This window comes from Cheilinus undulatus, linkage group 9 (assembly GCF_018320785.1).
Source record: "Cheilinus undulatus linkage group 9, ASM1832078v1, whole genome shotgun sequence".
Classification (NCBI taxonomy): Eukaryota; Metazoa; Chordata; class Actinopteri; order Labriformes; family Labridae; genus Cheilinus; species Cheilinus undulatus.
The window spans coordinates 5,012,317-5,031,754 of NC_054873.1; the positions used below are offsets into that span (position 1 = coordinate 5,012,317).

Here is a 19,438-nt window from a genome sequence, read left to right on the forward strand (position 1 = left end):
TCTCCATCTGCTGTTGGTTCACGCTCTGAAGGTCTAACGCTCTCAGGAGGAGGCGTTACAAACTCTCAGAGCAGACTGATGCTGATCACATGCTGCAGTCAGAAACACTTTATAAAACAGGAATCAATGTATTTTAATAGTTATTGTGCAGCACAGTGCACACAATTACACAACCACATTACACAGTGCCTTTAAAAAGTATTCACCCCCTTTGGATGTTTTACCCCATCCTGGAAAATATAATTAGACTTCTGTGGCAAAGAAAATTGAAAAAAAACTCTTAAATATGAAAGTGCAAACAGATTTCTACAAAGTGATGTCGGTTAAATGAAATGTAATGTAGAATAAGTAACTGCAGAAATTTGCACCCCTTTCAAGTCAGTATTTAGTAGAGTCACCTTTGGCTGCAATCACAGCACTGAGTCAGTGTGGATTGGTCTCAGTTCTGCTCAAACATCTGGACATGCAGTTTATCCAGCTGGCAGCCCTTTTCAAGTCCAGCCACAAATTCTCTATTGGATTGAGAGCTAAGCTTTGAATCGGCCACTCCAGAACATTCACCTCGTTGTCTCTAAACCATTTCTGTGTAAGGTTATGGTAATTTTTCTTTGCTGCTGATGAGAATCATGAAACACGGGACGTGATGTTAAACTGTCCGTTGTGCCAATAGGTGGTGTGCACTTACCTGAGGGTTCCCTTGATGTTAAGAGTGATTGGGAGTCCTCCTGGTGGTTCCCTGATGTTAAGAGTGTCACCAGAGGTGCATCTCCAATGACGCTCCCAACATCAAGAGCGTCACTGGAGGTGCACCTCGCTTACCTGAGGGTTTCCTTGATGTTAAGAGTGATTGGGAATCCTCCTGGTAGTTCCCCGATGTTAAGAGCGCCATTGGAGGTGCATCTCAGATATGGACGGATGTAAATTTGGGACATATCATCAGTATTTTAAACACTAGACATCCTCATCAAAGGCGGCCAGCTACAGGGTGATCGAGCCTGAGCTTGTGTCCCATGCCCAATCACTAGATGCACAGATGTTGTTCATGGGGGGGGGAAGTCTGCTCTGGGTTCTCAAGTGGGGAAGGGGGTGGTGGTGTTAGTGAGTGGGTCCCCTTGCTGTTGTTGGAGCCCAGCACGGGTCCTTCCGCTTGAGCCATATCCACTGGCTACTCCTTTCGGCTGCTTCAGACACAGATCTAATGATCTGCTGCAGAGGCTGTCCATGGCTTCACAGGTCCTTCAGCAGCCTGATGGTGGAAGTAGCGACAAATCCTCTGCATCCCACTTTGACTGGATAGAGTTTTGTCTTCCATCCTCGTTGTTCTGCATTGGCTGCTATTTCTGTGTACCGCAGGTTTTGTTTTTTTTTGCTCATAGGCCTCTTCAACCGAGTCCTCCCATGGTACTGTGAGTTCTATGATGTACACAGACTTGAGTAAGGGGACCAGAGGACCATGTCTGGCCTAAGGGTGGTGGATGCAATCTCAGGTAGAAAGAATATTTGTTGGCCAATGTCCACAAGCATCTTCCTATCACGGGCCATGGCTAGTTGTCCAGTTTCTGGCTTGGTGGCAGGATGTTCGGGCTTTTCCTGTCCCTCCCTGACAAATGCTGGTGCCTAGAAATGAAAAAGAGACGTCTGCTGGCCAACAAAAAGGTTTTATTCCTTGCAAGGAAGTGCAATCACACAAACATGAGTGGTCAGTATGCAAAAAGACCCAGAACATGGGGGGACTAGAGCATTTATGCTTGAGGAAACGCCCCCCTAAAGTATGCTTGACACCCCTCTTTCTGGGAAGAATCCACACCAGCACAGGGCTTTGTTTCCAGGTGGTCTGGACATCACAATTTAAAACACAAAAGGACCTTTTGATTCAGTCATGGGCTCCAGGTTTAACACCTATTCAGGAACTAGCACAGTCACCCTCGTTGCTTTGTGTTTACATATGCAGTAAAGTCGACACCTTCCTAGCCCTATCATTTTCCGATGTCTGTGAGAGGGTAGGCTCCATAGAAAAGAGAACAGTGGGGGGTGACGGGGGAAAGAGGTGAGACAAAGATGCTAAAATCCCATTACAGTAGCTTTCTCTCTATACTTCGATCATTGTCACGCTGGACAACAAATCTTCTCCCAAGCTGTAGTTGACTAGCAGACTGAATAAGATTGTCCTCCAGGATTTTTCAACAGTTTGCACATTCCTTTTATCCTCCAGCTTTACGAGCCTTCAAAGGCTGGCTGCTGAGAAGCATCCCCACAGCATGATGCTGCCACCATCGTGCTTTACAGTGAGCATGGTGTGTTTGGTGTCTTGTCTGATGGTAAAAAAGCTCCATTTTGGTCTCATCAGACTAAAGAACTTTCTTCCTCTTGACCATGGAGTCTCCCACATGCCTTTAGGTGAACTCTAGTCCAGACTGAATCTGAGTTTCCTCCAACAGTGTCTTTCTCTTTGCCACTCTCCCATAAAGCTCTGACTGGTGAAGAACCCAACCAACAGCTGTTGTCTGCAGAGTCTCTCCCATCTCAGCTGCTGAAGCTTGGAACTCCTTCAGAGTAGTCATAGGAGTCTTAGTGGCCTCTCTCACTAGTCTCCTTGCATGCTCACTCAGTTTGTGAGGACGGCCTGATCTAGGCAGATTTACACATGTGACATATTCCTTCTATTTCTTGTAGACCTTTCCTCTGAGTTGCTTGGGATGTTCTTTTGTCTTCATGGTGTAATGGTAGCCAGGAATACTGATCAACCAGTGACTGGACCTTGCAGACACAGGTGTCTTTACACACTCACTGCTGCCTGTGTGTGAAGACTTGGACTGCTAACATGGCTCCAGAAACCCTGCCTCAGCTGGTGGTAATGAACTAAACATTCTTTTACATCTAAAGAAATCAAATCTCGTCTTACATCGACACTTATGCAGAGTTTTCAGAAGTTCCCACAGTCTGGTTTTGTCTCTGTCTGATCTGACTGCTGATGTTGTAGTTTAAGATCTCAGAGAAATTCTGGGTGATGAATAAATGAAAGAAAGTGATGAATTTGTGCTCATCTTTGGAGGAAGGAGCTGAATATTTGAAATGTTTTTCCAAACCTTCAGTGTTGAGTCCGGCTTGATGTTTGTGTCTTCCCACCGTCCTCAGCGGCTGCTCTCTGAGCTCTCGCCCTCCATTAGATGAATCATTTTCCGCTGTTCGCCGTCTCACAGCGACTCGCATGAAGAGGTGAAACGGCATGCAGCTGAGAGACTGTTTAATGTCACACCGAGCCGCCGTCACCGCCGCCGCTTCACTCTGAGCCACTTATTCCTCTTTCAGACTCTGAGAGCAGCGCTTTGGAGAGAGGACTTCTGTTAAAAAAGCCCAAATGTGAATGAAGTTTAGCATTAGAGCGTCTGAATGACTGCAGGAGGTCAGGACGCTCCTCGCTGCTCTTTGGGTGTTTGGAAGGTTTTAAATGTCGGAGCAGGAATTAGAAAAATGGCTTTTAGTCTTCCATCAGCCTCTCCATAAATTCAGCAGAATTTAACAGTTCAAGTCATTTTCTTAAGTGCTGAAAGTTTAAAATGAAAGGAACACAAGTCTCCTTTTAACAATATAATTGTGTTTTATTCAGCTGTAACTGCGATAGGAGGTGGAACTCGACAGGCTGTCATCTCCTGACATTTTTCTTTCTCTTGGGCTCATTGTGATCTCAGCTCTGCGTCATCCTGCTCAGCATGGGGACATATTCATAAAACATGTGAAGAGGAGGGTCTGACTGTCTGGTTTTCATCCCAGATATATCCCGGGGTTTGTTAATAATACAAAAGCCTTTGTTTCTCAGTCAGTCAGTGCTGATTGGCTCTAAAATTAGAGATAAGAGAAATATTCTGAGGTTGTTTGTTTTCAGAAAAAACATGTTGATTCTAAACTGCCACCCAGAGAGGGTTCGGTCCAAGAGCACTGGAGAAAAGACAGACTTATTTTGATGAGCTGAGAGTTTTCTTTCCATTATTTATTGAATAGAAATTTGTAATTGATAATCTTGTTTATATTTGTCTATATGTGGGGACAATTTTTCAACAGCAATTATACAAGATGCAATTTCTAAAGATTTATTTTGGGCATTTTTGTGCCTTTATTAGAAAAGGAGGACAGTGGATAGAGTTGGAAACAGGGACAAGAGCGGGGAAGAGACATGCCATAAAGGGCCTCAGGACGGATTTGAACCTGCACCGTCCGTGTACATGGGGTGCGCCTTAAACCAGTGGTTCTCAACCTTTTCAGCCCGCAACCCCCAAATAAAGGTGTCAGAGACAGGGGGCCCCCACTGTACCTGAACATAGCCATGCACATTCAAGAGTAGTCATGTAGAGACAAGGCCGCCCATAACGGGGAAAAATAGGAGAGCTTTCTTGTGCCCAGCCAAATTGGAGGCAAAATCATGATCCATTGTAAAGTTAAGCTTAGTATATGCTTATCAAAGAAACATATCTTTTTAATTCATTTGTGCAGCTAGAAGCCCTCTTAAAAATGTAAATCCTTTTGTTTAAAACATAATTAAAATGCATCAAAAAAAGCTTAAATGGGTTTATAATGGCAAAAAAATGGTGGGAAAGGTGGTGAAACTGGAGTTTAAAAGTTGCAGAAATTGGTTGGAAGTGCCAAATTGGATAAAATGGCAAAACAATAACCAGAATTTGCAAAAATAGGTTAAAGTGGCATTAATGGGCATATTAAGTGGTAAAAGTGGATTAAAGAAGTGGCTGATATGGCATTAAAGTAGCAAAAATAGGTGGAAATTTGGTTCAATGGGATGAAAAATTTATATAAACTGGCAAAAAGGGTTAGCTGAGGCAAAAATAGGCAGACATGGGTTAAATTGGCAAAAATGGGCATAGTAAATTGTGAAATGTGGTGTAAAAAGTGGTAAAGAAGGGTGAACAGTGGCAATAATGTGTCAACAGAGCCAACGATAGGTGGAAAGTGGCAAGATATGGTTTAGAAGTGGCAAAAACAGGCAGAAAAAAATGTGTTGAAAAGGGTTTAAAACTGACAAAAATGGGTTTGAAGTGTCAAAATGTGTTGAAGTTGGCAAAGTTGGTGGGAAAAAAGTGATGAAAACGTGTTAAAATCTGATAAAATTGTTGTAAAGTGGCAACAGTGTAGATTAAAAAATATTCCTAGTTTTTTAAGGCATCTGGAGACCCCCTCTCAGTGCTGCGACCCTAAGGGGTCCCGACCCCAACGTTGAGAACCACTGCCTTAAACCACTAGGCCATCTGTGCCCCATACAAGATGCAATTTAAGTTGTTTTACTTTTGTCATTATTTTGACATAACAAAAATCCACTGTTTAAGACACACCTTTAAAACCTTTTTTCTAGTGGTGTAAAGATAAACTGTTAAGGATTGGTTAAACAATCTTAACGTCAAAGGTCTGAGTGCATCGTCCGCAGAGCCCTAAATCGGTAAAATGAAGCACGAATTGGTCTTTGGACTGGTTTTAACGTTAGCGGCTCTGCTGCTTGTTATCATAGCCCGTTCCGCCATGCTCTGGGTCAGCGTCTATAATCATGACCCACGGTGACCTTTTACCTTTAAATGAGGGTTACGTTAGCTGTAGGTGCTCTCTAGGTAGCTGGATATGTTTCACCGGTCATCAGGGAAACGTCTGCCAGTTACAGCTCAGCATCTCAGAAATCAAGTCATGTGGACTTAATATGAATATGAAGGATGACTCTCAGAATGTCTGTCCGTCTGTACGTTTTGCTCTTTAAGCCTTTTTTAACACCATGGCCTGCTTCTTAAAATCAACATACTGTCTGTAGTACTTCACAGCTATCAAAATTAAAAGCTATAATGTGTTAAAAGGAGTAAAAGCCGTTAAACAGCTGTGCTGTGTCCACCCAGCAACAGAACCTTCAAGCCAAAAATGTTGGGGCCAGTGTTTTTTCTTAGTCTAGCACTGGGCAGATCTGCAGCCTGAGTAAAAACAACATACAAAGTAAACATCGTCTCCCTGACTGTAAATGCTTAAGTTCGGTATCTTTCTGAATTTTTAGGGCTTCCTGAAGAGCGAGCGAGTTTCTCGGATGGTCCAGAGCGGCGGTTGCTCAGCCAATGACTTTCGAGAAGTCTTCAAGAAGAACATCGAGCGGCGTGTCCGCAGCCTCCCGGAGATCGATGGCCTGAGCAAAGAGACGGTCCTCAGCTCCTGGATTGCCAAGTATGATGCCATCTACAGGGGAGATGAGGACATGCGGCGACAGCCTCAGCGGGCTCACCTGAGCGCCGTTTCAGAGCTCATCCTGAGTAAGGAGCAGCTGTACGAGATGTTCCAGCAGATCCTGGGCATACGGAAGTTTGAACACCAGTTGCTGTACAACGCCTGCCAGGTAGGAAACCCAGACACCAGTGAACTCTGTTTTATACTGAATACAGCAGGAATACTGCAGCAGTATAGCTAACCTACATTCAGTCAGAAACACTTTTGTTACACATTTAACCATTTTATTTCAAAGTGGATGTGCAGTTTTACCTGGCAGAGAAGGCTCTGCTCAGAAGATGCTCTCTGGGTTGGTCAAGCAGCTGCTTTGACTTTCCAGGCAGTGCATTGCTAGAAACCTCCATATGGATAGAAGATTAGATTGAAAACAATTAAACTATTTCACAAGCATTTAATCCATAGTAGCATGAATCTAAATATGAGGGTAAAACAAGCTTTAGACTATAAAGGAGGAGGCTGGGGTGGGGGAGGTGAAGCTTTGCCAGCAGCAGCAGCGTGCATCAGCATTAATGCAAGCAGGGACGAGTGAGAAATTCATCATCTGTAGATACACAGCTGCAGCGAGAGAGCTGTGGCTGAGGGAGCTTGCTATCAGCTGATTGTGACTGGGCTTATGACTTCCTGAACTAACGCTAAGCTTCATTAATGGTTGGTAGAATGAACTAGGGCAGAACAAGTTTTGCTCACATTGCAAATTTGCTATCAGTTGCTTTATTGAGAGGAATGTCCCTTTTTATTTTTAGGTTTTTTGGGGGCATTTTTGTGCCTTTTTTGGATAGAGGAGGACAGTGGATAGAGTCAGAAACAGGGACGAGGGGGGATGGTAGACGTGTGGTAAAGGGCCTCAGGCCGGATTCGAACCCGGGCTGTCCGAGTACATGGGACGCGCCTTAAACCGCAAAGCCACCTGCACCCCAAATGTCACTTGTTTTAAGAAAAACATACATATAAAAAGGATTTTTGTTAACCATTCTAAAAAATAAAGACACTTGAATAGTTTGCATTGGAAATGGATGTGGCACTCCCAATGTTAAAGACACTTTTATCCAAAGTATAGGACCTGACTGGGATTCAAACCATCAGTCTCTCAGATCAAAGTCAGCAGGGTAACACTGAGCTATCCAACATCTCAGATGGCAGCTGAGAGGAAGATCAGGAGAGAAGGGGGGGACTTTCTTCAAGCAGGGAGGGCCAACCTGTAACCTGGAACTCATTGAGGGTAAATCATCATCATCATCAATGATTATTTTTGCACAAAGTGTGTATGTGTGTACTTCTATGTGTCATGCACATTTACGAGGTTTGGCAGTGGCTGGTGCTGAAAATGGACCTGCAGCATATATGAAACAAAGAGGTGTCAGCACACGCTGAGCGCCGGCTATGGAAGAGGACGAAGTGTGTGTGTGTGTGTGTATAATGTTAGCCTCCTTTGTGGTAATATTGCATGTCATGCATATTAAAAATGATTTTGGTGTTTTTTGTAGTGGTTTGAGTGCATTGCATGTTCAGCATAAAAGGCTTAAAATGAGACTTTGTGGCGTTTTTGTGAAGTGGTTTGGTGATCGAAACATGCAATACAACTGTTAGACTATCTGCAGTACTTTCCTGCCACGTTGTTCCAATCAGACTGACTTGTTTTTGGACATATAAAGCTTAGTTCCTGCCTAATAGACTCTAATATTCCAATAAAGGAATTAGTGTCAGTGTCCAACAGCAGTTGCAGTCCAGGAATTAGATCCTGGCGTTATTACTGGATCATTTGCTGCTTTTTCCACAAATTTAAATTAAAAATTTTCACTAAAGATTATTTAAGTGAATTTTAGAGTTTTCTTGCAGGGAAACTTTTAGTAAGAACACCATAATGAGGTCAAAATGATTAATTATGCTACAAACAGCTTGTTATGTGTATTTTGAAAATCATTAAGATTACCAGCCAATGGGCTCTAACTGCTCGGCCACTGTTTTGGATGATCTAGAGGTAATGTGCAGCTTTTTTCCCTCAATTATCTATCAATTGGTTGATGAGTGGGTGTAATTTCAGTTAGCCAAATTTTGATTTGGTGACTACAGTCCAACTAAAAACATGATCCTTTCATCCCCAAATAATATAATGTAATTATAAGGAATCAGCATAATGAAAACAGATGTGACTTTCTATATTTGTATTTGATTTAAACAGAATGATGAGCAAACCTCCTTTGCATGGATTTAAACTGACTCATATGTCTGCATGTTTTCACTACAGCCACATCCTTTAGTTCTGTCACATGCAGAGTAAGGGTGAATGTTGTAGCTGGAGAACGGATGTGGCGGTACACATAAATTAGCATCATGAGACTCTCCATGAGTTTCTATGTTTACGATGAGCCGGTGGGGTTTCACACATTAAAGAGAAAACAGCAGCAGTCCTCCTGACAGATGCAGATGATTGTGACTGCAGAGCTTCTCCTGTTTGTATTAAAACCATAAAATAGAGTAACAGCTCCTCTGCTGCGTCTTTTCTCTGCAGCGTGGAAGAAATGCATCAACAGAAACCACACACAGAGCGCTCTGGTTTATTTATCTCCATCGGTGGTTTCTCTGCTGTTACAACACTCCTTTGAATAAAAGATGCACTGTGGAGCGGCCGTGTAAAACCAAGAATTTAATCCAGAACTGACTTTGAAATCTGCAAAAATGTAGAGGGTTATATTTCAGCCTGCAATCCACCAATCTAGCAAGTCATCTTTGAAATCTTCTCTGGTTAAATCATAAAAAGCAGTGACATTTTCCCTGTTTCATCCACATTTCATTTCTTAGACATGAGGTAAAAGAGGATTTCAAGGCTAAATATTGGCAGCTGTGTGTGTGTGGAGTGTCTAAGCGCTGGATGTTCCGGATTATTTCCTTTCAGCTTGAAATGCACAATTCATGATAAAACAATGGCTGTTTTTATACTGCAGCTCAAACCATTATAATGACACCTATTATGTTCATTAGCTTTCTCTGGCTCTGCCAAAAGAAACTAATATCTAAGATAGATGAAAGGAAATAAATACTAAATGGGATCAAGAGCCAAGATAGTGTCACCACACACACATTTGTTATCTCATGAAACATAAAATCAAAGGACCAGAACGTACTTCTCTACACAATGTGCATGACTCCAGTTTAAGTTGCTTTCTTAATTTAGCCGTCTTTGCATCTGTAATGCCGTCATGTGATCAGTTTTTGGCTTTGGAATAATTATGATTCATCATTTTCCCTTCAATCAGACTAAATAAATCATTCACTGTAACCACAAAACTCTTAAATACTGTTTAAAGGTTGTTCTAATTTAAACGTGTTATTCTACATCAGACAAATACAACTAAGAAAGAGTGGACATGAATTCATGTATGGTGTTTATTAATATGATGGAAATTTATATCAATATAAAGTCCAAGAGTTGACCTTTGACCTCGCTGCAGTTTGAACGATTAGTCATCCCCCTCGGTCTGAGCGTTTATTCTGTGTTCAGACCTGACAGGTTCAGGCCCTGTTTATTCCCTCAAGAGTGGATCTGCTGACCTGCAGGGGTCTGGAGACATCTTCAGTCTGCAGAAACGTAAAGGTCACGCTAAAGGTCACAGAATTATCAAAACTCCTCAGTTAGAGGCCAGCGTACAGGGAAAAGATCAGTCTAAAGGATGTTTTCTTTCTGTGAGGGCTCTTCGTCTTTTTCTTCCAGGAGTATTCATAATCTGATAAAACATTGTTCATGAGAAAGTCCTGGGCAGACAGCAGACCTTGTTCTTTTTCTTTTTCTTTCTTTCTTTCTTTCTTTCTTTCTTTCTTTCTTCATTCCTTTTGTCTGTCTTTCCTTCCTGTTGCTTCCTTTCCTTGTTCCCACTTACATTCTAACTTTCCCTACTTTCTTTACTTCCTTTCCTTCCTTCCTTCCTTCCTCTCTCCCTTCTTTCCTTTTAATGCCTTCCTTCTTCCCTTCTTTCCTTCCTTCTGTCCATCCTTCTTTCCTATGTTGCTTCCTTTCCTTGCTCCCACTTACTGTCTAACTTTCCCTATTTCCTTTCCTTCCTTTCTTCCTTACTTCTTCATTCTTCCCCTTCTTCCTACCTTTGTTTCTTTCCTTTCGTCCTTCCTTATTTCATCCCTTCCGTCCTCCCTCCCTTCCTTACTTTTAATTCCTTCCTTCCTTCCTTAACTCCTTTCCTTGTGTCCCATGTTTTTCTTACTTTCCCTAGTTTATTTTTTTCTTCCATTCGTCCTCCCTTCTTCCCCATCTTTCTCCCTTCATTTCTTTCCTTTCTTCTTTCCTTATTTCCTTACTTCTTTTCTTTATTTATTTTCTTTCTCCCTTATTCACTCCTCCCCTTCTTCCTTCCTTCATTTCTTTTCTTTCTTCCATTCTTGTTTCATTCCTCCCTCCCTTCCTTCCTTTTAATACATTCCTCCCTTCCGTCCTCCCTTTCTTCCCTATTTCCTTTCTTTCCTTCCTTTTCCCCAGGGTTAGGGCACTTATCAGACCTGGATGTTGCAGTGAAGTTGAAGTCATCTTTCCAAAAATAATGTTTATCAGAGTAAATTAATTTATTTAACTCTTTAATGACTTTTGATGAATGCCAGACTTGTTGGATCCAGAAACTCCTAAAACAGAACCTGTCTGACATTGTGAAGAAGGCTAAAAGATCTCAAACAGCAGCACATCATGGCGGTATCTAAAGAAATTCAAGAACATATGAGAAACGGTCATTTACATCTATCAGTCTGAAATGGGTTATAGAGCCATTTCTAAGGCTTTGAGACTACAGCCAACCATGATGAGAGCCATTATCCACAAATGTAGAAAACTTAGAATAGCGTCAAAGTTCGGACCTAAATCTGATTGAGCAGCTGTAACAGGGTGTTAAATGGAATCAACTAGAAAGCCATGTGTGTTTGAATGAGAGAAGGAGTGATGTGGTAAACTTTGGGATGCTGAGCAAAGCTTGGACAAATTAAAGCACAGCAAAGTGTTTGTTAGGATGGAAAAGAATAAATCTCTTCTTTTATTACTTGAATAAGGAGACTATAAAAGCCCTTCCAGAAGTCTTTAAAGTTGGTTAAACTCCACAGAGGAAACAGCATGCCAGTAATCCTCAGTGATTCTCCTCTGATGATCATTTCTCTGCTGTAATGAGCTCTGAGCATAAATAGCTCTGTTTACAGATTACTTCACAGCCCATTGAGACATCTTCCTGTGCTGTAGAACGACCAGAGTGTGTCTGTCGCCACGACAGATTCTATTATTGTCCTGCTTCATTAGAGGACAGGAGGAGAAGAAAGAGCAGAGAGGTGAAGAGGGGATGAAAAGAAAATAGGGCTCATTCAACACCTACAGAGGAAACCCCCTCACTGTTTCTACTGAATAAATGGATGAATGGTATAATGGGAAGGATTCACCACTGGATGTAAAGGTTTATAAGACAAGACTGAAGTAAGACTTTCCTTGGTGTCCTGGTGCTGTTGAAGAGTCACTAGTGCCAGAATATCACAGTTTTTCTGCAGTGATCGGGTGATATAAATATGCCTCTATACAGCGTTTTTGCAGATGCAGAGCGGAGAGCTCCCAACGGGGGGCAGGTAGTGATTCCTGCATGGAAAAATGCTACCAAAAAGGCGTGTTTGAGCTGTTTACAATTATTCCAAGTACAAAGTGCCAAGTGACATTGTTTCTTCAATCATTCATTTTCAAAACATTTGTTTTTGTGACATAACTGGGCTCTGTGAAAAATCATTATACATTTTTAAATTCGTGCAAACTTTTTCAGGAGTATAAAACCAAACCTTGTAGATTTGAATATTTTGTGCACAATTTCCGCGGCTGAAATTCAGGCCTATGATGTAGAATACATGTCTTTAAATCCTTATCAGTAGGTAGAAGTATGGAAGCCTAGATGCAGAGCAAAGTAGGCTCAAATGCTGGTGTATATAATCAGAAAACAGCTCTATCGACACACAGGTGGCCTAGTTGTTTAAGCCGCGCCCCATGTATATGGTCTGCCCAGGTTCAAATCCGGCCCGTGGTACTTTCTCCCCAGCTCTCTCATCCCTGTTTCTGATTCTGTCCACTGTCCTCCTCTGCCAATAAAGGCATAAAAAGTCTAAAAATAAATCATAAAAAAAAAAGAAACTAGCTCTGTCAACACTGAAATGTCCCATCAATTTGCTTGACCCCACAGAGGCCCCAAATCTGGGCTAGGGGACTGTGTAAAGCCCGGTCCACATGGAGACGAAAACGATATATTGCCGTTTCGTTTTGAAAAAGTTTTCCATAAAGACAGGATTGTTTCAGGAAATATCCGCATAAACACGGAGGCACTGAAAACGCTGTAGTGCATATGCCAAGCCTGTTTGTGGCGCTGTATTGCTGCCACAGAAATTCACCAAAAGAGAGAAGAAGATTACAGAAAACTGACACAAACTTTCTTCTAGTTGCCCTTTTGGTTGTTCTCTACGTTGGATTTAAGAACATCCGGTGTATGCGTTTTGTGGTGGTGGTAAAGGAGCGTCAGATTTTGCGGTAAAAGCCATGACAAGCTCAGTGGCTTCTGCAGCACGACCACAACCCTGTAATCAACCATTATTGTTTTGGTCGGACTCCCGCAGGCGTCTTCAGTGAGCTACACTGTGTGTGACGTAGTAGTTTAAAAACATGCAGATAGTTGTCCACTCGGAGACGAAACGGTAGTCGTTTCCGGATTTGTGCACTCTGGGACCCGTTTTCAAAAAGTATCATTTACAGTAATCCAAAACGCCATTTCCGTGTGGATGAAACGCAGATCTGACGTAAAACTTTTGCGTATACACCTGAATTTGTCTCTGTGTGGACGGGGTCTAAGAGCTATTTAAATGAAAAATGGTACACATATGCATCCTGAATAGACGGGAATAAAAGTCTCTTGGGGCAATCTGCTAAAATGTGCAGGAAGCGCACAACCAACAACTAAAGGACAAAATTTGGCATTTTTGGGTGATTCACAATTTTCAGATTTTAACAAACTAGTCTGAGGGATTTCATCTGATTGACTCCAGAATTGTTTTGCTCATACTAGACAACCTGGAGATCCAAAGTTGTGTGAACTGTGAGTTTTCGCCACAGGGCGGGGCCATGACCGCAGCCCAAACTTCTTTTCTGTAAATTGTGTGTGGTGAAAATACACCAATATTACTTTCTAACTTTTTAATACTGATGTCAACCATTACCAAACTTATCAGGGATGATCACACATGGATCCTGATTACATTCATACATCAATATCATTACTTTCCCACAGCGCCCCCTTTTGGCAATTAACATTTCTGCCTCTACTCTTTTAAATTTCCCCTTTAAATATTCAGCACCCCTTCACCGTTCAGCCCAGGCTTATGAATTTTGGTCTACATGTGGGTCATCGTAAGACCTCCAAAAAAGCCTCTTGGATCCATGCTCAAATCCCAACAGGAAGTCCAGGAGCTTCATCTCTATTTCAAAATAAGGCATTTTTGATGGTGCCAAATGACTTAAACCTACTGTAACTTTTGTTAACGATATTCTGTGATCTTCTGCTCTTTCTTGCAAGAAAACAGCATCACACTGAACACGCTCACATGCAAGCATCTCCCCATAGCGCCCACTACTGGCAACAGGAAGTGACACAAATGGGTTATATCTTCATTACTCTGATTATGCTAAACCGATTGAGCTCTGATTTTGAAAGAAAGGCCACAACACAGATCAGTGTCATTGGAGGATGTCTCACTGGCGATGGTGAGCATTTTAATATCTCGCCAGTTTGACAGGAAGTATGTGCAACTCTCATACCAAACATCTGATTGCCTTCAAATACCATGTGCAGGATCAAGGTCTGCCCCTCTATATAGTCAAAGTTTTATTTCATCATTTTGATGTAGCACCCCTCGTGACAGCAGGAAGTCACTCAACTGGGCCATTTCTTTTTTTTTTTTTTTTTTTTTTACGAGTAATTCATTATCACGTTTCACAAGAAGTCACTGTAACTCTTATGTGAAACTTAACAGGGTCTGCCCCTCTACATATTTACATGTGTATTACAGGTTTTTGTACTGCAGATAAAATTGCAATATAGAGAAAGAAGTCACATTTTGATTGTTTTCCTAAATGGTTCAGCCCTATGAGAACAACCAGAGTATAGGCTGTCTCCTTGTCAGAGTAACTCAATAATTCATCAATTCTTCACAGATCATCTTTTAACCAAGAAAGGAGGAGGAGCTGGAGGATGTGACAGACTCATGAGTGAGCCTCAGAGGTGCTCACTTCTGTTTCAGTGATGGAGGGAGATAAAAATAGAGCAGAGGAGGAGACACAGCTGTGGAGGAGGAAGAGTCCAGGTGTTCAGATCAGCTGTTCCCACAGGAGAAATATCCCTGGCAGTCCACTCTGTGTGTGTCTCTGAGACTTGAATAAAACACTGAACATAAAAATTACATAAGGGCTACCGTTGCTTCATCCTTTATGCCCTTAACCTCTATCTTTGACAAAGTTTTATTACCATCTAGATCTCCAAGTGCCTCGACTAGGGCCAGAGAAATCCCAAACATTATGGTTGCTTTTTTCAGCAGATGTCTGTTCCATAAGAGTCTGATTCTGCTCAAGGATTTTGGCTTGTAAAGGCAGTTTTCCTCGCCAGTGTTATTTTGTAATAAAGACTGATTAATAGGACATTTAGCTGATCTTGTTGCTGAATATCACAACTAAATGTGGGGCTTTCTTTAAAGTTTAGCTTATAACTGTTACTCCACACTGAAGTAATCTGAGCAATCAGGGACAGAGGTGACCAAGAACCTGATGGTCACTCTGACTGAGCTCAAGAGATCCTGGGTGGAGATGGGACAAAGTTCCAGAAGGTCAACCCAACCCTTCACTGATCTGGGCTTTATGGCAGAACGACTAGATTGAAACCTCTCCTCAGTGCAAAACACATGAAGGTCTCTTGAAGTTTGACAAAAAGCACCTGAATAATCTCAATATTATATATATAGGCTACGCATTTGTCGTTTGCCAAATTAGCCTGACATCATTAACAGGACTTCTGTCATCTCTTCTTAAAAGAAATTCTGCATGATCAGACAAGTTCATCTTGTTGGATAGATACTTGTATCTCTCATATGTATATTGCACTAAAACACTCTCTACATATCCCAGATATCTGCATTTTGAGTAAATTTGAGCTCATAAACCGTTCACTCTCCATAGCTATGCAGTACCTGGTTTTTCAGACTGGCAGTATGTTTTGCAGCTTGCAGCTGTTGCTGCCATCACAACTTTCATACCACAGGTTTGCTGCATGTTGGTTTTGTCTCCCTGCTGTCAAAGCTGTCATTCCTCCAAAGTTTTACCTCAGTAAACCTCCCTACAAGCGACTGAATTCAGTGTATAGTAGAAGCGTGTCAGTAGTTTTTTTAAAATAAAAGCATTAGGCTACACCGTGTTCCAAATTATTATTCAAATGATATTTTTCTCTGATTTTCCCAAAAGTCGATGCAAATGACAGTCAGTATAATTTTCTACTCATCAACCATTAAATAATTCAAATTTTATTGAACAAACCTTCCATTATTTTTTTTATAAACAAAAACTCAAAATGCACTGTTCCACATTGTTAAGCAAAACAGAGTTTCAGAACATTTTATAGGCTGTAAAGAACTGAAAATGGTCATATATCTAATTTGCAGCATTAGGAGGTCATATATACCAAAATCAAAGCTATTTCAATCAAAAACATCTTAACAGGCCAAGTTCCATGTTAACATAGGAGCCCTTCTTTTATATCACCTTCACTACTGCATCCATTGAACTTGTGAGTTTTTGGAGAGTTTCTGCTTGAATTTCTCTGCAGGATGTCAGAATATCCTCCCAGAGCTGCTGTTTTGATGTGAACTGCCTCCCACCCTCATAGATCTTTAGCTTGAGGATGCTCCAAAGGTTCTCAACAGGGTTGAGGTCAGGGAAGGATGGGGGCCACACCATGAGTTTCTCTCCTTTTATGCCCAAAGCAGCGAATGACACAGAGGGATTCTTTGCAGCATGAGATGGAGCATTGTCATGCATGAAGAAAATTTTGCTACAGAAGACACTGTTCTTCTTTTTGTACCATGGAAGAAAGTGGTCAGTCAGAAACTCTCTATACTTTGCCGAGGTCATTTTCACACCTTCTGGGACCCTAAAGAGGCCTACCAGCTCCCCCCCATGATTCTGGCCCAAAAGATGACTCCGCCCTCTCCTTGCTGACATCACAGCCTTGTTGGGACATGGTGGCCATCCACCAACCATCCACTACTCCTCCCTCTGGACCATCCAGGGATGCACGGCACTCATCAGTAAACAAGACTGTTTGAAAATGAGTCTTCATGTATTTCTGGGCCCACTGCAACCATTTCTGTTTGTGAGCATTGGTTAGGGGGGGCTGAATAGTAGGTTTATACACGACTGCAAGCCTCTGGAGGATCCTACAGCTTGAGGTTGGTGGGACTCCAGAGGCACCAGCAGCTTCAAATACCTGTTTGATGCTTTGTAATGACATTTTAGCATCTGCTCTCTTAATCTGATGAATTTGTCTCTCAGAAACCTTCCTCATTATGCCTTTATCTGCACGAACCCGTCTGTGCTCTGAATCAGACACAAATGTCTTCACAGTACGATGATCACGCTTAAGTTTTCCTGAAATATCTAATGTTTTCATTCCTTGTCCAAGGCGTTGAACTATTTGAGGCTTTTCAGCAGCAGAGATCCTTTTTCTTTCCCATATTGCTGAAACCTGTGGCCTGCTTAATAATGTGGAACGTCCTTCTTAAGTAGTTTTCCTTTAATTGGGCTCACCTGGCAAATTAAGATCACAGGTGTCTGAGATTGATTTCCGTGATCTGGAGAGCCCTGAAACACAATACCATCCATGAGTTTCATTGAAAAACAAAAAACTGAATGTTTATGACTCTAAAACCTAATTTGCATAATAATTTGGAACATGGTATAAAGACTAAAAGACTCTAAAAGCAGCCGCTAAAGTCAACACAGACTGTGCCCTCTGTGAACTTTAAGTTTAGTAGATGTTATTGTAAAGATCCTGAGATAATAATGTTAAGGATGTTTGAGTCCAGCTGAACCTAAACATTGTTTTCATTGTATCTTTGTTCACAGCTGATAAAGGTCTGACTTAGTGCTTAAACATGACCTTTAAGAGTTTAACGTACCATTATAGCCTCTGTGTTTGTCTCGGCTGCTCAAGCTTTTAATGTGATTTCCTCGGAGCGATCACAGCACTTTAAATAATTTAGTTTGTTTTTATCTCCAGCTGTATAACTTCTTTATTTCTCACTGGTTCAGTTGTTATGCTGTCACTAAACTCCCCTTTTAAAGCTGAGTGTGAATACACAACATAATTTCAACGCATTTATACCCAGAGTGTGACATGGACCACGAGCTAAATGCTTAATTAAAGTGCCGAGTCATGCTGGTGCTGTGAATTCAGTTATTTAGTCTTTTCCTCACATGAATCTGCTCCTGAATAAATATTTAAAATAATTTTACATGTTTGGTGTTGTTAATAAAACTCTGGACATACAAACTCACACCATGGTGCTCTTAAAACAAATCCTTTTCCGCTCAGACATTCTCAGGTGTTGTAGCAGGTTTGGATCTTTTATTCATGGATGTTTTCACCAAAAGCAGAAGGTTTTATTTGGCTGAGGGTCTATTGATTCCTGCTGTGTTTCTCTGTGTGTCATCTCTCATTAGCTTTAAGAAGGCGGCAGATGAAGCTTTAATAAATTACCAGCAGCTCTGCCTACAGCAGAGATACAAACCTCTGAAATCTGCGCTGTAGTCTGAGCTGCTTCTCTGGTGTTGGATTTCTCTATTCTCTGCTCTCTAATCTAAATAGCTTTGTTTTATATTCTTTGATTCCTGCCTGTATTTGATTGCAGTCTTTATTCTGTCACCGCAGTCAGATATAAAGTCTGTGATCAGCTGTGTTTAAGCACAGCAGGTCGCTCCGCTTCATTGTTAAATGTGAGAGCTTTTTCGCTCTGATGCCGACACTTTTCTGCACACAAAAAAGAATGAATCAAAGAAAAGGATGGTGGGATTTCTGTAACGTACAAAGCAGAGAGACTGGCCTGGTTCCACCTTATAAAGCTTCAAGTTCAAACATTTGTGCCAGGTCAGAAAATGACTGGACCAATCAGTACTAGTTGAGGAGAGGTGGAAGCTGGAGGCGAGGCTTAGTTGTACAGTAAACCTGTAAACAATGGCTGCCAGTGATGCAATTAGCTAAGATGGAGATAGCAACAATTTCCGGGACCACACAGAAAGCTTTTCTTGGTCAAAAAGATGTTTTTTGCTCTTCTACTGACCTGCTTCAGCAAGAGTTTGTCATGTTATGTAGATCAGTTGTCCCCAACCTTGGGCCTGGACCCCTAAGAGGGGTGCCAAAAATCTTTGGGGTATTGTGGGACCCTGTCTACCCTGACATTGTCAAAAATTAGATGTACATAAACGAGGCAGCGAAGTTGTGAAGGTCAGACCAAAACATCACCTCACAGAAAAATCTGCCAAGAGCAAGGCCACAGTAAGGAACGTTTCCTCCTCCATATATGTTATCCCAAGTCTATTTATCTCAGCTTTTGTGCTTACCTGTGGCATTTGTTGAAAATCTAGGCTTAGTTGCTGAGTAGGTGTTGACATCATGCAGTTATCTTGAGCCTGGCCTCTGGGGGGTCTCTCGCTTCTAGCTTTGTGTTGATGCCTTTGCAAGTGGAAAGATTTGACGTAGAGTTAACGGCAGTGGAGTTGTTTTGCATTACACTTCATCGTCAAATTCTTGACCTTTTGTGCAAAAAATCCAAAGTAATGTTCAAATCTCCACTCATCTGAAGATGTCCTTATTTGAACCACTCTGCTGTTTCCCTCTTTACATCTGTGGACGAGAGCAAATGTGTCAGTGTTATGTGAGCTTGCATTAAAAAGGGCTCTTAATTTGTTTTCTCTGTGTGGTTGGAGGATTTACAGCAACACCAGTAGTAAGATTATTATTTAACAGTATGAGTAACATGATTACTAGCAGTAATGTGTTACACTGCTGCATTACAGACAAATGTAATCTGATTACAGTAAGGCTAATTATCTACTGTATGTAGCTGAAAT

At 41.6% G+C, this 19,438-nt stretch overlaps 1 protein-coding gene across 5 annotated transcripts in view; it reads left to right on the forward strand.

Annotated features, from left to right (window-relative positions):
• Positions 1–19,438, forward strand: part of cadps2 (Ca++-dependent secretion activator 2) — a 343,471-nt gene that overhangs the window by 122,524 nt on the left and 201,509 nt on the right. For all 5 annotated transcript variants that reach the window (XM_041795900.1, XM_041795903.1, XM_041795901.1 and 2 more), the window contains exon 3: positions 6,038–6,370. In XM_041795900.1, coding sequence (XP_041651834.1) covers positions 6,038–6,370 — 333 coding nt within the window. The remainder of the gene's footprint in view (positions 1–6,037; positions 6,371–19,438) is intronic.